Below are 18,399 nucleotides of genomic sequence, written 5' to 3'. Positions count from 1 at the left end.
CTTCTCCCTTAGTTACCCGGGGGTGGGAGTGTCACCCAGTGTACCCATCATATAACACAGGATATTGTGCTCAGTGAATGGCTGTGATGCACCAGTATCTCTCTCTGATTGATCACTACCTTCAATAGCTTCATCTCAAATGACACAACGACCCTGCCCATCTGTTTCCTTCCTTTCCTCCCTACTTGCTTCCTCCTTCCTTCTTTCCCTTCTTCCTATCTCCCTCTCTTCCTTTTCTTTTTCTTCTGTGTGTGTGTGTGTGTGTGTGTGTGTGGTACTAAGGATTGAAATCAGAGCCTTATACTTACTAAGCAAGTGTTCTACCACTTGGGCCACACCTTCAAGTCCTTTTGCTTTTAGTGTGTGTTTTAGCCAGGATCTCATCCTAACTTGGCCTAGCTTGTCTCAGACGAATGTCTGAGTCCTACGTGGTTGGTATTAAAGCTATGAGACCACTATTCCTGATCTATATTTGTCTCCTCCGTGGCTGCATTACGCTCCAGTGGCACAGTTGAGCTATTATGATAGAATTTATAGTTGAGAGAGCCTAAAACAATTACTTTACCAAAACAGTTGCCCAACTCCAGGACTGGTACACACACAAACACACATACAAAGCCTATTTTCCACGAGTGTTGAAAGAAAGAAAATGAGGTGCGTTAGAAGCTGAGGAGAAATAGTATCTTTAGATGCTGAGGAGTAGAGATTATCAGTCTAGAAAAAAAGCATAAAATATGAATGTAATGGTTTTATGGGTAAAATAAAATAGATTTGTAGCATTATAGTATATGAAGAAGGGAATTATTTATACTTTGAGGTACCAAGAGGCCTAAGAAATCATTGTGGAGTGTCTCTCTGCGTGCCAGCTCTTGTATTATTTGTGTGCTATGCTCAACATGGACTTAGAACTTGCTAGTTATCAGATCTCAGTGGATGCAAGGCAGGAGACTAGCAAGTCCTAGCATAGCTCAAAAGAAGTTAGCAAAATCAATCTTAAGACAAAAGGTGTGTTGTATTCATAAGCTGATTTGTTATATGGTACCTCCTTTGTACAACTACTTAAAGATGGTAATAAATTTAAAAATATGTTAAGAATAAGCTAAATACAAAGGGTCTGGGGGATATAATTCAAGATCTTGGATTCAGTTCCTAGTACTACAAAATATAAAATTACAAAATAAAAATGAAAACTTACATAAGTAGATGAAAAGTATATGAATTCAACAGAGATTTTGAATTTATAGAAACAATCATATAGCCATTCTTGGACTATAATATAAAATTTGCAATAGGGCCATCATGGATATATTTGATAGCAGATTGTTTCTTCCAAATTGTGAATTTCAAGAATAGAAGATTATAAAGTAAAGCATATAGTGAAAAAATGAGAAAAGTGTATATTTACGTACGTACTTACATATATTCGGAATCATAGATTTCACAAGAATGTTGATATGTTGCAAAGGTATGGCACTGGGTATATTCAATTAATTTCTAGTTGATACTACTTGGAAACTCCTGCTTTGGTGGTTGTTTCCTTTTGCTTGTCTTTTTGTTTGTGAATACTTTTGATACCAGATGTGGCTTATATTAGCATGGTTACTTATATTTTTCTCAGCAAGAAGTAGGTGACTATTCTGAAGGAAAATTATCAGATCAATTTCTCCATTTTCTGGATGGACAGGGCAATCCTATTACATTTGTTTAAATTAGTAGATAATCCCAAATCCCTTGATTTCTGTTTAACCTATGAGAAGTTGACGTTCACTAACTTGGGATATCTTACCATTAATAGAAAGCTGACTCACTAAACCCTGATTGGATCTCTACCATTTCCGGAAGTATATACCAGGGTACGGCACAGACCATCGGCCGTTAGTTGTTTATAGGACCTTTCAGGCGAATATAGCTCATACAGAGAGAGAATAAAACAAAACAAAACCACAGTTGTGGAGCAGGGAGGGATGACCAAAGTGCTCCAGTATAGGTTTGTGCGAGCATTTAGAAGGGAGCAGACAGAGGTGGGGACACATTAGCACCCTGGGTATATTAACCCTGAAGTTTTCCCTCTTGCTAGAATCCACAGCTGGCAGATCTCAGCTAGTTAGAAGAACAATGGTGTACATTTTACATGGGGATTTTTCACGTTGAACCTTTTATCCCATCTGGTTGCTTGTCTTTTCAGGATCCACTAGTTCATGGGCTATGGGAACTGATGACTCACCTAATGTCACGGATGATGCAGCTGACGAGATCATGGACCGAATTGTCAAGTCGGCCACCCAAGTGCCCAGTCAGCGAGTGGTGCCGAGGGAAAGGAAGCGATCCCGGGCCAACCGCAAGTCTCGTGAGTGCATTTGGGGATGGGTGAAGGACTTACCCCTGGAGGTACCTTCTTTTCCACTTGATATGATGTCAGAGAAGACTGCTCCTGTGAATTTTCAATGGTTGTCTAAAGTGCCCACCTGCACTCCTCAAGGAAAGGTTTGATGTTCACTATCCATATTGGTCACTGTGGACAGAGGACCTGCCCCTTTGCTCACTCTGCTCTCTCAATGTACACTTGACCTCTAGTAAGATCAGAATGGCTTTTAACAGTTTCTGGTGTGCAGAAATAAGCAGGTGGAGGCACTGCCAAATACTGCTTCAGGTGCTTTGCTTAAAGATTGAATTTGGGCCCTTCATCTAAAACCAAGGGGCCATTTCTTGGGCTGGAGGCAGATTCCCCTACAACATGGTAGAGGTAAAAATCAGAGCTCGCAAGCAGCATTGTGATGCCTAAAAGATTTAATATTAATCCAGGCTGATCAGCTTTTCAATCTCTTGAAAGAAGTTCGAAGTCACCAGTTAAACAATAAAGTCAAAGTGACTGATCTGTCCCTTTATGTCCTACCCACTGAACTGATGTTGCCTCTGGTAGCACTGTGCCACCAGGGGCCTCTCTCTGGAGAAATGTGATCATTGTAGATCCTCTGGTGTCTTCCTGCATTTGCTATGGCTCTTGGTGTTTGGGTCATGCAAGTGATTGCTTCAGCTCCACCCACTTTGCCTCTGAGAATAAGGGATCATGGGAAGGAAAAGGAATGTGGTTGCTTCCCCTCCTTTTGTTTCTCAGAGGGAGAGTAACCTCAGTCAGGCAGGGAGTTCAGTAAACTCGCATATACAGGCTACCTTCAGTTTATTCCCTCGGTGTGATTTTCAGAGGAGGAAGCATGGACTGCAGTATCTGACTTTGTTCTACTTGACACACTGCCATGCTTGTTTCTAGGGCAAAGAATGCTCAAATTCCTGCAGCCTATTGAGCCTTTCTCCTTACAAAGGGTCTACTTTCATCTCTGATGGAAATTTTTTCTCAGGGAAAAGAAGCCCTGGGGGTGAGGGCAGCATGGAGATGGCAGGGGAGGGTGGTGGGGGGCGGCGCATGGAAATGGTCAATTCTCATTAAGATGGTGAGTTGAGTGAGAGTTTCTGACAAGCTCCTCTGTGAAACTGATGCTGCTTGTCATTGCAACTTTTCTGGGTGACAAGACTAGAGCTATGGTTCTCAACTTTGGATTTACACTAGAATAGTCTATAGATTTTTTTTTAACCCATATATAATGGTTTAGGGTATTTCAGAACCTCATGGGTAAGGGTCAGGGTCTGGGCCCCTAGTATCTCTCTCCACTGTCTTACCCTCTACCTTTATAATCCTACCATTTTTTTAAATAGAAAATTATCATTCAAACACCTTACATTTTTACACCTTCAAGATTATCTTTGTGGCCACAAATAATGGCACATGTTTTTATTTTTATTTTATTTATTTATTTTATTTTATTTTTTCAATATTTTTTATTGTAATTAATAAAAAGGTTACATAATATTTGCCAGATAGAAAGTGGCACATGTTTTTAATCTCAGCACTTAGGAGACTCTGTTTCAAATGAAAAAGTCAGAATATGTGTGTGGTTTCTAACATCTAGGGAAACCCATCCAGGACATCTTAGTTTTTAAAATGAAACTTGCAAAAGGCTTTATTGAGGTGATCAGTGGATTGCCTTCAGTAACTACTTTATTGCGCTCTTGCCTGTTACATCAATAAACTGGTAATTAGCCAGGTACTGTCAGACTGAGGTCTGAGGATTGTAGCTCAAAGCCAACCCAAGTCCATGAGATTCCAATCTCCACTTTACCACCAAAAAGACAGAAGTGGTACTGTGGCCCAGGTGGTAGAGAGCCAACCTTGAGCAAAAAAAAGCTAAGGGAACTTCCAAAGCCCTGAGTTCAAGCCAATATACTACCCCCAAATCAAAATAAACTGGTAATGAAATGAGAGGAGCCTTGTACCTGTTCACTCCTGGTTCCTCCCCCTGTTAACTTCTATGGTGGATAGCCTCAGTGCCAGATTGCTACCATGGGGAGGAGCTGAGAAGAACTAACAGGAGATGGAGAAAAAGCTGACAGAGAGAGACCTCAGACAAGGATGTTACAGGAGACCATGGCCCAACCATTCGTTGGAGGCCAAGTGTGTGAGTCCCTCCTATAAGTTACTGTGTGTGTTTGGGCCCACCCTCAGGTCTAGAGAAAACCAGATTCCTAGACCCATAATGTCACTGGGAACAATAACACAGTCATAATTAATTTTCCTCTTCAGTCTGGCAAGGGAGAGTCTGTTTTTGTGGTTGACATAAAATAATTTCCTGTGGTATCATTTCCATTCCAATCTTATGCAAAACAGCCGTATATTCTTTTTATTTAGCCAAACACATTTTTCCCGTGACATAGTTACTATAACAAATACAGTCCCGCGCGCATGTAAGTGTTTATCTGTAATGAGTTTATTAGTTAGTCATGTCCCTATCAGTAGAAATTTAAGACATGGGATATTAGACTTTGATTTTTATTTTCAAAAGATGATAAACTCAAGCTTTTCACACAAATTTAAAGAAATAAGGGAGGGGAATGGGGGAGAAACATTTTATAAAATCCAAGTAAAGTTTAGGGATTTGGGCCTCACCATAAACAATGCTGTGTTTGATTTGATTGTTGAATGGTGCCAATGAAGCAAGTGGCTAATGAATAGCCAACATATTTGGGCTCTAACTCATATGGCTGAGGACAGTTATGGTCCAGCGAGTCCTATAGTCAGGAAATGAAACAGAATCCATCTTACAACCTGGAAATGGATGGCCCTCAAGCCATTCAAAGGTCCCCAAGATGATATCTGCTTCCACTTGGGATATTGGTAATAAGACTTGTTCTTGTCAAGTGTCCTAACACCACCTGACATTCTGGAGCATGCCAAGGGACCATCCATTTTCAGGGTTCTCAGGGCTGTCTTCCAGCGAGTGTCTGTCAGTGTCAGTATCTTATTAAGTAAAATGTTCCAAACTTGAGTAGCCCAGGGTTTGGTCACTCCCATTCACCTCATGTGTTCCTCCAGATTCCAGCCAGTCAGGGTTCTCGGGTCAGTTGGTGACTCTGACCCGGGGAGAGTGTTCTTTGAGCTCTCAGATTTTTTTTATTATTTTGGTTTCTTTTTTCATCATTTTGGAGCACATGTTTTGTCCTGAGGCTGATTGCCTTCTCAAGTTTCCTGGATGTGGGCCTTTCCTAGCACATGCTGAAGTTTAATGATGTTGGAGGATCTTTCCTGTGATGATACAGGACTAGCTGCGGTAAGGGGAAGAGAGAAGCAGCCCAACCCTGCCCTCCCTGTCCTTTCTATTCAGATTCATCTTTGGAGAAAGATCTTCCTAGCTGACTCTCTTCATATTGCCATGTATTCACCTTGTCAAAGAATAGTCGGCGATGAGGGATTTATAGACTTTTCACTTTTCAGTGGATCCCAAACTTATTACGATTGAGAGATAGAGGTGAAATCTTTCTTCTTGAGTTTCCTTTCAAAGGAGGGAGGTATTTTATGCCCCTACCAGGGATGTGAACATGGAGTTTCAGGCTCAAGGCTTTATTTCTCTAAAGATGTCATCTTTTGACATGACCCACAAATAACAAATTTGCAGTTGACCTTTCATATGGGAATAGTTACCCAAAGGGAAGATTCAGAGTGTCTGTGGGAAAGGAATGAAGGATTTTGATTGTGCACTGTGGTTCCTATCCCTTCATACTGTGAAAGCCTCCTTATTGTATGTGTCTTGTGAGTGTGAAATTCTCTTGTTGAACATGGTACACACCTTTGTTTGATTCCGCTAAAATCTTTTTTGATGAAAGATACAATCATGCTATCTGTTAAGCATTACATGTAGACATAATTAATGAATCTTAAAAGCTATTGAATCTATTTTAGAGAAAACAGGAGATAGGTCTCACAAAATATTGGACTCAGTTGTGGACCTAGTCCATATACAATATAGTTCATTTATCTTTAGTTTTCCAAAACATCATTTGAAAATATCCAAAGCTTCTTTTCCTCCTACCAAGCCATATTTTAAAATTTTCCCACCATGCTGGGACTGGTGGCTCATGTCTATAATCCTAGCTACTCAGGAGGATGAGATCTGAGGATCAAGGTTCAAAGCCAGCCCGGACACAAAAGGACCTGAGACTCTTATCTCCAAATAACCTCTAGAAAATGAGAAGTGGGGCTTGACTCAAGGGTAGGGAGGTAGCCTTGAGTTGAAGAGCTCAGGGACAGCACCCAGGCCAAGTTCAAGCCTCCTGACCCACAAAAAAAAAATCCCACCTTATATTTAAATAGTTTTTCCTTATGTACCCTGAGTCAATTCCATATTCTTTTATAGGGTGGGTTAACAGTGGCAATAGGTCCAGAAGCCTTAAACTGAGTGCTTTGGAACAAAATAAAAATGCTAAAACACTAGAGTTTCTCAATCAAACTCTCCTCAACAATATTTTCATTCATGTTTACTTAACACTTAATGGTTTTTAGAGCTTATTAATTATGGACTGACTCCTCCTCTAATGACAGCTGGATGAACCTACCCATGACCACAGGACAAGGGCCAGATGTGTCTAGAACAATTCAAGACAGATTCAAAGGTCTCCTCCATGAGCCCATAGAATAGCTCATAGGATAGCTCTCTGGTTGTTTGGTTTTCAGATGAATCTCTCTTCCAACTGGGAAACTGGTACATTGGAAAGGGAGTTGGTCTTCCAGTCCTCCACTAGGTCTGCTTGTTTGCCAGATACCCATTTGGCCCAGAGAAGAGTTTCAGGAGAGAAGAGCAATGAAAAGAGGAATCTGAGAATCTGTCCTTTATGCCTCCAAGGGCTATTCTGAGGGCAGAAGGAGTCCCTGCAAGAGATGTTACAGTAATTTATTGTCATTGCTGCCAAGTTCAAATGAAATCCATTTCTGTGTTTAGCAAGTTGCACACACATTGAACAAAAAGGGAGACAGCATCCCACACAGATTACTTATTCTTATTGAGCCTCAACTTTAATGTAATGTGGCAGACTCGTAGGATGCCTGTGAGGGTTGAATGAGATTCTTGTCCAGGGACAGGAAGGAGTTGAGGAGGAATTTGAAGCTTTATGCCAGTGATTAGGGGCTCCTTAACTGTCACTCTGATATCTCACCCAATGCCCTTCCCATCTACCATTGTCCTTTATCCCAGCTGACTATGGGCAAACCAGACCTATCTCCTGTGATGGGCTGAGTACAAGAAAGCTGAGTTGCCAGTGGAGTTCCTGATGACTCTTGTGGTGACTTTCAGACAGGGAATGAGCTATACTTCACTTGGAAGAGGAGGAGTATGCTCTGTGCTACCAAGGACTGAACATACTACTGACTTCATGGACCACTGAGTCATTTTTATATGAGTAGACTTCCCAAATTTATTTAGGTTCTCTGAAAAGACACCTTTGAGAACTATCTCATTTCAGTTTTCCTGGGCCAAACACTGGGCCCTTTACCCATACATGATTTTATGGGAAGCACTTGATACTGTATTTTTACTGATTGCTTTCTATTTAGTTGCTGCTTTAGGAACCAAAGTGATTCAAGAGTACTCGATGCTAATGTAATCAGTCACAAGGGGGAAGTATCATTATAGGGACTCTACTAATCCAAGGAGTTCATAGCCTTTTTTTCATATATTTTTATTGTAATTATTAGAAGGGTTACATTATATTCACCAGGTAGAAGGTGCATTACTTCACAAACATTGATACCCTTTCTCATGTCTTGGTCCCCATTTCCCTTCCCCCACCCCCACCCCTCATCTTGTTTTCCTCCCTTCCCTATCCAATTTCAAATAATCAAATAAACATATATATAATATATCAGAAAACAACATAGCCTGGTTTTTGACTATAGAAAGTACTACTACTATGAATTGATTTTGTTTAATTGATAAAAGGGATAGAACTTTAGGGTCTTATGCTTGGTAGGCAAACACTGTATCACTTGAGACAAGCTCTCAGTCTTTTTGCTTTTAGTTGGTTTTTCGGATGGTCTGAAGTTTCATACAGGTTTACTTCAGACCATGATTTCCCTATTTCTGCCTTCTAAGTAGTTGGGATTACAGGTTTGAACCACTATAGCTGTACCTTGCTCTCTTTCTGAGAACTATTTCAGTAAGGTTAAACTTCATTTTGGATTAGCTGGAACACAGAGACTTCACCCCTATCCCTACAAGGCCTGTTGCCTTTTCTCTGTGATAGGGTTCCATCTTTATCTGTGTCTCATTGAGATGACAGTGATTTAAATCAAGGGACCCAAACCTGGTTGGCTTTCCGAAAAAAATGAAAGTGCAGAATTGTGGGTCTTTCTCCAAGACCAGGCTTTGTTATTTTAAAAAGCCTTTTATTTTGTGAGAGATTGAGACTTACATAAAAGTCACAAAACATGTGTTGGGTTGCCTTGTATCACTCCACCTAGCTTCCTGTAAAGTTAACATCTTGAATGACTGTAGGGCAATTTATCAAAGTAAGAAATCAACATTGAGCCAAATAGTATCCTTGTAATCTTCTGTGATCTGTTCAGGGCATTTCATGATCTTTGATGATTTCGAAAAGACTTAATGAATTATTTTGTAAGATGACCATAAATAGGAGAAACATCTTCATTTAGTGAACAGGGATTTTTACATGAACAAAAGATAGAGAGTGAAGAAAAGAAAAGGAACTCAGATGGTTAAATAATTGACATTAACAAAAGCAATTAAACTTCCCCATAGGAAGTCTAATGTCAAGTCACTAAGTACTATATAGTTAAAGATACTTTCCTTTATTGAAATTGAAAGGGCATAGGTAGGCCTCCTGTTTGGACTTGACTTGGCATACAGAAGAAGAGCACCAAGGGGTTGGATGTGGTGGCTCATGCCTGTTATCCTAGCTCCTCGAAAGGCAGAGATCCCAGTTCAACCCCAGGCTGATCCAGAACCTTGATATTCCTAATCTTAGTCTACTACCCAGCCATTATACCCAGCTATTGGGTGAGCATTTTTTTTTCCCTAGCTGGTCTTTAACCATGACCCTCCTTATCTCCCTAACTCAGCCTCTCAAATAGGAATATAGGCAGGAAGTCTGGCTAATTTTCCACTCTTTCCCCCACCCTGTAAGCAAACTACATGCACTGTTTTGTGACTTGCTGTTCTCATTTAGCATACTTTGAAAATGATTATTCCATTATTTGTAGTGCTTTTACTTCTCCTGGTTTCATAGTATTCTATTCTACAAATGTAATAATTTAGCCCATCCACTATAGAGAGTCCTTTGGATTGTTCTAGATCTTTTTCTAACACAAGCAAAGCATCAAAGAATAATTTTCCCATTCTCATCTAAGTATAACTGTATAGAGTTAATTCCCACACATGATAATTATAGGTTAATGGATACTGATTATTTTGATAGATACTGCCAGTTCTTCATGTGTATGCTACCAACTTTTACTCCCATCAACAAACAGATTAAGAGTGTTTTCCCACATCTTCTCCATTATTATAAACATTTTTGGCCATTAAAAATAGGATAAGTCAAATATGGTATGCATTTCTCCTATAGTGAATGAGATTAGGTTGTAAAACCCCATTTCAACCAATAAAAAGCTGGGTCTGATTTTATATGCCTATCCTCCCCACTACATGAAAAGTCTAAATGGGAAGATTGTGATGTAGTCTAGCCCAGGTATAAAGGAGAGATTCTACTTAAACAATAACTAAAGCAAAAAGGGATGAGCATAAGCTCAAATGATAGAATACTTGCCTAGCAATTACATGGTCACAAGTTGAAAATTTCAGATCTCAGTACCACAATCAAAAGGCAGTTTTGCTCTTTGGAAAGCAGAGATCAGGAGGATCACTACTTGAGCACAAACTTGACAAGAATAGTTAGCAAAGCCTCATCTCCATTAATAAGCCTCAAGTGATGATGCATGTTATGCAGTGGACATAGGAAGATCGTGGCTCAAAGCCATCTCTAGACAAAATTACCAATAACTGAATAAATAAAGCAAAAAAGACTAGAGGTACATGTTCAAGTGGTACAGTAATTGCCCAGCAATTCTGAGGCCCTGAGGTTAAACCCTAGTTCTACCAATAAAAGGGGGTGTAATTTTCAGTAACAGCTTGCCAAATGCCTTTTGTCCACAAGACATATACAGACATTTTAAACATATCTTTAAGTTCTTTATCAGTCACTGCGATCCTGGGCATACTGCAGTGCAGTCAATATAAAATCCTTAGACTATTGAGGACATCACCCTTATTTCCAAATAATATTTGACGTATGCAAAGCAAGGAAATCTGTCAGTAACCTAAATGTGAAAAACACAGATTTCTGTCATATGGAAGTAAAGATCAATCAACTTTCTTGGGTATACAGGGTTGTCAGAAAAGGACCTACCAGGCCTTGGTAGGGCTCAGCTTTTTCAGTGCTAGCTGTGACCCCAACATCCTACTCAAATCCTTCACCTACTATATATTCTTGGGCCAGTGACAGGATTACTTTGAGCTCATATATTGGAAAGAGAACAGTACCTATCCCACAGATTTCCATAAAGATTAAATACTTTGTATAAATATATAGTAAATAACAAGTATCACTGTCACTTTAACAAAGTCACCTGAGTATTTTGTAAGATTTAAAACCCCCTTCATTTCTAAGCAGGGACGAGAGGGAGGGGTGTGGGGGAAGGAGGTGGGGAGTAAAGAAAGAACCAGTCTTTGTCAGGGGAGATGCCTCTCACCCCCACCATTACCCTCAGTAGAGTGGGCCACATTGTATATGGAGGAGCTTCAAGGCAGACAGGGACAAACCTTTCCAGGTTTCTCTCTAACAGCCTGGGGAAAAGGGTCTAGTGATCATTCAGGCCTGAGGAGGAAAGAGGGAAGGATGAGAACCCTCTCTACTTAATGGTAGAGTTGTTTCTGCTGCAGGTTTATGTTGATATATATTCTCTAGATTCTATTTACAAAAGCATGAATTGTTTCCTCTTCCCCTGTTCCCTCCTCCTCTTTTTCCCTTTCCTCCTTTCTTCTTGGAAACTTTCTAAATGAGAGCCAGTTCCATGTCTGGAATGTTCTGTTGTCCAGAGCATTTCTCCTCACCCTGCTCCCAAGCCAAAGCCTCTAACTATAGCACTTAGCTTGGGGGAGATACGCAAAAACAAATAACAAATTGTTGTTCTCAATGTACTCTATACAATTATTTCTTTTCTCTTTTTTCCTCCCTTATGGTTAATCTCATGTGGTTACTATATCTGACTTTTATACCTGGTGTATTATATACATGTTTGTTTATTTGAAATAGGGAAGGAGAGAGGATGGGGGAGGGAAATGGGAACAAAAACATGAGAAGGGGTATCAATGTTTGAGAAGTAATTCACCTACTACCTGACAAATGTAACTGTAACCCCTCTATACATTACCCTGTCAATAAGATAAATTTTTTTTAAAAAAATAGATGGAAAATCTAAAAGAGAACCAAACCCAAACAAAAAACAAATGGATTGATGAGGCCCTTATAATTGTGTTGGAGTATCTAAACTTATTTTGTCCATCACTTTCATTTCTTATGTCCTTTCTAAGTGGTAATATGAATTAACTTTGATTCTTCAATAAAGGAAAGAGTCTGTCTTTATACATATGTATAACAAATGTCTTTTTAAGAGGTCTTACCAGTATTGTCATGGAAGTCTGTAGACTCTCAGGTAGGAGTCCATAAATGCACAGGTCTTTTTCTATAAGTTTTTTTTTTTAGGATCCCAGTTGCTAAGCAATGGGAACTACAATGACTTTCTCCAGAGGACCCTTAAGCCCAAGCTGAAAGAGAAAGGGAAGCTTAAGAGCTGAACATCGAAGCTGAAGGCACAGCCCCTTAGCAGTCTGGTGGAAAGGCACATGTGGGCCTGTTTATTACCTTTGTTCTGTTCTTCAAGCCTATGTAGATAAATTGGTCCAAGGCCCATGTCTATTAGCAGAGTATTACACAGCTTTTAAGGTACCTGCGACCATATTCAAGTACTTACATAAACTGAACATAGCAGTTATAGGACTAGAACAAATGTGCAAATAGCAGTATTAAATAATGAAGCATCTTTGAGCAACTTCTTGGGCAAAATGCCTACTAATCTGTGAAGGCTTGTGTAGTCACTTACCAAACAACATAGATTTAATATGTACATGGATTATGGTCCCAGACACATGCCATGCACCTTCCATTGCTAATGAAGCCTAAGACGCCTTACTAGTATAGTGGGCTTCTAGAAGAATTTTGTATCCTGGTTAAGAATTCTGAGCAGTCCTTCCTTGCTGAGAACAAGAGATTTTTTAAAAATCTAATTTTATGCTATTAAAAGTTATCTTTCTATTACAAACACTTTATAGACTGAAAGAACATAAAGGGTTATTACAAGCTAGTATTTTTATTGCTGCCCCATAGAAAGAATTCCATTACTCAATTAAATGCAATCTGCCTCGAGCCAAGACTTAGGAGCCAAAGATTTTGTCTGGCTGAGTTAGACACTCAGTCTGGAGTCCAAGGCAAGGGGTGAGAGGAAGGTGAGTTAGCCTAAGAGGAACCGCTGATGGATTTGTCTGAGGCCCAAAGCTAAGCTTAGAAATATAGAAGAGGGTACCTCTCATAACAGATCCATGTGTCTCTTGAAAAAATTCATACTTAATGTCTATTTCATGGATGTTTTGATTTTTTTGAGTTAAAAGTTGATGACATAGTAGGTAGCCATATTTTTGTACGGCTTTGACATTCAAGGCAGAAAAGATTTGAGTCATAGTTACAGAGTTCAGGTCATGGTTTCTTGGTCTTACTTGAGCAGAATATCATGGTGGGAATATGTGTTGGAAGAGCTTCTCTTTAGTAGACAGGAAGCAGAGATAGATATGAAAGGGCCAGGGACAATATAACACCACAGATCAACCCCAGTGACTTATTTTATCCAGCTAGGCCCCACCTCCTTAAGTTACCAGAACCTCCTCAAACAGGGAAGTCATAATTGCCCCTGTTCAAAGTACTGATTTCTGGGAGAGAAGCCATATATTAATAGATTTTTATCCTATTCAGTTTATTATGAGCTTAGGTCTTTTAGATCTTCTGCTATAAGCTAAATTTGCTTTGGTCCAAGGGTTGATGGGAAAGCACAGACTATTGGATGTTGCCTACAATCCTGTGAGGTGAGGGCCTGACCACAAAGGATAGAGTAAGAGGAGTTAGATTTGGCAGGAGAAATGGAAAGACACGAAGGATGAGTTTTTCTCAATGCTTTGATAAAATCCTGTCCTGATCATCTCAAGAACTTACTGATTTGGTATTATGAAAAGTAGATCCATGATAAACATCTCCTGGTAATATAATAAATATCTCATACTCTTATTTTTCAAGGAAAATACAAGTTTTAAAATAAGGGAAATATGATTAGTCAACCTTTCAAACTAAGAGGAAAGAAAGCAGCCTCCTCATTTACCCTTCTCCAGCCTTTATTTTGACACAAATTTGATCAACACCAAATATTGGGGAAACAAGTATTTCCAAGCTAAACACAAGCCAATGGTTCTACATTCACAAATTAAAAACAAACATCCTTTCCATTCCCAGTGATGAGTCCCAATGAAGGCATTTGTGCCAGTTGCTGTGTGTGTTTTATAGAGAATTTCTGCCTTAGAGTTTGGTGGCTTTCTCCTTGTCACCCGGAGGAGTTACTGATTATTTTAATCATTGTCCCTAAGGGACCTTTAATGAGTTGAGACAGACTCTCACAAGTCTTTGACATTTTACCCTTGCCCTAGACTCTGCTAACACTCATTTTACAAGGATACCAAATTGCTAGTAGGTGTGCCCAGCTATCATTGATCATCCCATAGATTTGTTGGATTGTTGGAGCTTGTAGAACCCCTCACTATGCATTAGTTATTTAACCTCATTTGGATCATTGGCACTTGGTTTTCCTATGCTCTAATGACTTCTCCAGCTTGGATACTCCCACTCTGATATGTTGGTCAGAAGTTGATATCTCCACATGCCATCTGCACTGCTGCATTTGTATCCATTTCTCAGAAACTCTCTTTTCATTAGTCCTCCCCTCCAAAGCTCTCTACTTTCAGAAGAGCACCATCAGATCAGCCTGCTGTAGCTCCCTAAATTGTTTTACTCTGGTAGACTGATAGCCAGGGCATTTCAGCAAGAGAAAGATGGGACATTGTCTTTGAGCTTCCCTGGAGGTAGGTCTTGGAGAGAAGGGGGAAACTGGTGATTTGATTATAAGCCTTCTGCTAATACCTCTTTTTTTCTTTCTTTCTCTCTCTGTCTGTGACCTGGTGCTATTACTACAGTGAGAAGAACTCTCAAGAATGGCCTGACTCCAGAAGAAGCCAGAGCCCTGGGTCTGATCAGCACCTCTGAGATGCAACTGTAACCTTTCCGCGTGCTAGACAGAGGACCATTCGCTTAGGGGTGGGGATACTCAGTGGAGTACTCATTTCTAGGTTTCACCTCGTGACTTGTGTTGCCTGCTCTACATTGATATGGATCTCCCAGGAATCTCTCCCTTCTATCCATTTTTCATCGTGTCAGCTGTGTTTCTCTTGTTTCCTTGATACCTGGTTTATTGTGAAGTGGGACACCTTTTCTGGGAAGGAACGGCCCTTTTCAGGAACAAATCACTTCTGTCACAATTGTTCTGAGAATGTGAGGCAATTTGTTTAGATTCACAGACTGGATCTCCACATCACCAAAGCATCCAGATGTATACTCTAACCTTGTACACAAAAGAAAGCACAGATTGTTTACAAGATCTGGATTTTAGATGTACTAAATGTTTATACAAATTCATAAATGTACACCGTGTTTCAAATACATTAATAAAGAGTTTAATGTCACAATGAGAAACATTTATTTTCTTAGGCATAGGACCTGGAAGAGCTATGTAGGTTCACATCTTTCCAAATCAACAAGGCCTGTTCATCTCATCAGAAGGATCCTAGCTTTGAATGAACTTCAGTTCCACTGGGTTGTATTTTGTTGATACATGAATAGGGCCAGCAATGTGTTCTATGCTATTGCTGCAGAAGACCTTATCTGCTTATTAACATATATATATATATATATATATATATATATATTTCTTGACCCGAGAGGTTTGTTGTGATACCAAAATATGTTAGAATTAGCTTTAACTCATAAAAAAAGTTATCTTTTCACAGACCTGATGTCTTCTGCAACTCATTTCTTGCCTTTCATGTAAAATCTAGGGGCTGGGAGCATAACCTAGTGGTAGAGTGCTCACATAGCATGCACGAAGTCCTGGGTTTGATTCCTTGGTACCATATACACAGAAAAAGCTGGATGTGGTGCTGTGGCTCAAGGGTGGAGTGCTAGCCTCGAGAAAGCCCAATGACAATGCCTAGGCCCTGAGTTCAAGCCCCAGTACTGTAAAAAAAAATCTATTCAAAATAAAAAAATACACTGAATTGCTATAAAACAAAGTGTAGATTTAATGCTTTGTCTACAGAGCACTTCTGGATCACACATTAAGACTTGGCTCTCATGTATAGGTGATAAAAAACTTTATGTGTCTAGAGAGGGTGGCATTGTGAACTTCAGGCTTCTCAGCCATTGCAGAGTTTTGATGAGGGACCAGTGGGCCCAAAGGGGAATCTGAGGGACCTTCTCTTGGCCCCAAATGACAAGGTTCTCCATCAATAATCCCTGCTTCCAAGATCCAGAAAAGGTAGGCGGTAGCAGAAGGTACTCTAGGAGGGTGGAAAATTATTCCATTTTTCAAAATCTTTGTGTCTCTGCCTCTAGGGTTGTGATTTATAGACTGCATGCAGTAATCATGCCAACACAATACAAAACAATGCTCTTTCAAGCAGGCATTTTGTGAACTGATACCCTTGGATGTGGGCACTCTAGATTATAAAAGGTCTGTCTGTAGATTACCCATCATTACCAATCATTGGAAGCAATATTTAGGGTATTAATCTTCATTTCCCTTATGGATGGAAACGTAATATTCCACACATTGTTCAGTGATTTGTTAGTGCATTACCTTGTTGCCTTGATACTGAACACAGACATGGAATGTGTGTATGGCATGGGGGAATGACTTACAAACAAAGAGAAGCTACATCCCTCTGCTCTGCCATTGTTTAGTGAGCCCAATGGCAGCTGAGAGATGTTTCTTTAGAATAAAAAGTTGAATGCTGTAGGAAGTAACCAGAATGAATACTCATTAATTTTAGCAATAAAAATCCTTAGAAGAATCAAGGTTAATTTCTTGCTCCCAGCTAAGTGAGTTCTACTTGGAACAGATATTCTGAAGCACAGAAATTCTGTAGTGTGGAGGTTGCCACCCATAGTGTGGCGACTGGACTCACATGGTTGCATCAAGAATTACTAATGGGGCTGGCAGCATAGCCTAGTGGTAGAGTGCTCCCCTAGCATGCACAAAATCCTGGGTTCAATTCCTCGGTACCTTATATTCAGAAAAAGCCAGAAATGGTACTGTGGCTCAAGTGGCAGGGTGCTAACCTTGAACAAAAAGGATCCAAGGACAGTGCCCAAGCCCTGACTTCAAGCCCAGGGACTTGCAAAAGAAAATTGAATATCTCCGTCTGCCATGATTGGGACCCAACTGGTTGGTTAGATTAAGCCTGGACCTGGGAATGTTTCAAAAGACCATCTCATATCCAACCTCATAATTCAAAAGTGAAAACAAGTTTGGAAGTTACAATCACAGGTATTGCTTTTTCCTTTTTCTCCCCTGAGATGAATGTTGCCCACTAAAGATGGTGTTTTGAGAATTTGGCCAAATCACATATAATTCTTGAAGACAAGTGATTATAAATCATTCCCTTTAAGGTTCCTTATCAAGATAGTTGTAGAATGAATATTGATAATCACTTATGCTTGTGGATATAAAATATGTAAGACCAAAAGAGGGATGTTGCTATGTTTATTTTTAATATTCCCCATAATAAAAAGCTTAGTAAAAATACATTATGCAGAAACTAGAAAAGGTCCCTTGATCTTTGTTTCAGCCATTATATATGCTTTATCAGATTAAAAAGATTTTGAATTCTTCATGCTATTAAAGCAAAACCACAGACCCATTAGGTAGCAAGCTTCTAATTCAGCATCATTGTAACCATCTTAATTAATAATCATACCAGGTACTTTTCTAGGCATTTTTTATTATGTAGAACTGGAGTGAGATCCTATCTGACTCCAGTGACAATAGTGCATATTTGGGAAGAATATGTTCAAGGGAATTCTGTGGATTGTTATATCTGCAAGCTCACTCTTTTCATCCCTAACTGTGGCATGGTTACTTTCCTATAAACAGCATTATGTGGCACTTAAAGTATAATATTAACCAAATCAATGCATTGTGAAGCATTCTGCCAATTCTAGGACTGCTGATTTTCATTTTTGTTGGTTGTGGGGCTTGAACTCTTGGCCTGGGTCCTGTCCCTGAGCTCCTCACTTCAAGGCTAGTGCTCTACCACTTGACCCACAATGCCACTTCCAGTTTTCTGGTGGTTAATTGGAGATAAAAATCTCATGGACTTTAGTGTCCAGGTGGCTTTGAACCATGATCCTCAGATCTCAGCCTCCTCATGAGGTAGGATTATAGGCATAAGCCACCACCTAAGCCTGGCTTAGGACAGCTGATTTCTTATAAAGCCCATTGTCAGTTTAATTGCTTTAGTTTCAAAATAAATCTTATGGATGTTTTCCCCCCATTTAATTCATTGTTTCCACAGTAAGCTTTGTCTCCAGTGCTCTCTTCCTCCTTCATGGGAGCCAGTTGCCTAGGTAGTCAGTCTCACATTCAGGAAGGGTTCCACATTTGTCCTGCTTTTCCAGTCACATTCTTGAAAAGGACTCATGTGTGTATATTAGGATTTGGTTTCAGCTTGTTATCCTGGTTGCCATTTTACCACTTGTGCTCTGCCTGTAAGCCCAGCTGTTTGCTGGTTA

At 39.8% G+C, this 18,399-nt stretch overlaps 1 protein-coding gene across 10 annotated transcripts in view; it reads left to right on the top strand.

Annotated features, from left to right (window-relative positions):
• The window catches only part of Fhod3 (formin homology 2 domain containing 3), a 400,155-nt gene extending 384,635 nt beyond the window's left edge, over positions 1–15,520 (top strand). For all 10 annotated transcript variants that reach the window (XM_090353236.1, XM_090353234.1, XM_090353233.1 and 7 more), the window contains 2 exons: positions 2,186–2,347; positions 14,748–15,520. In XM_090353236.1, the coding sequence (XP_090209362.1) occupies positions 2,186–2,347; positions 14,748–14,830 (245 nt within the window). In that variant the 3' untranslated portion in view covers positions 14,831–15,520. The remainder of the gene's footprint in view (positions 1–2,185; positions 2,348–14,747) is intronic.
• Positions 15,521–18,399: the final 2,879 nt, after the last annotated feature.

Source organism: Megascapheus bottae, chromosome 19 (assembly GCF_031878675.1).
Source record: "Megascapheus bottae isolate mThoBot1 chromosome 19, mThoBot2.hap1, whole genome shotgun sequence".
NCBI lineage: Eukaryota > Metazoa > Chordata > Mammalia > Rodentia > Geomyidae > Megascapheus > Megascapheus bottae.
Note: the sequence above shows the minus strand (reverse complement) of the source record. Positions and strands in the feature narration are given on the sequence as shown.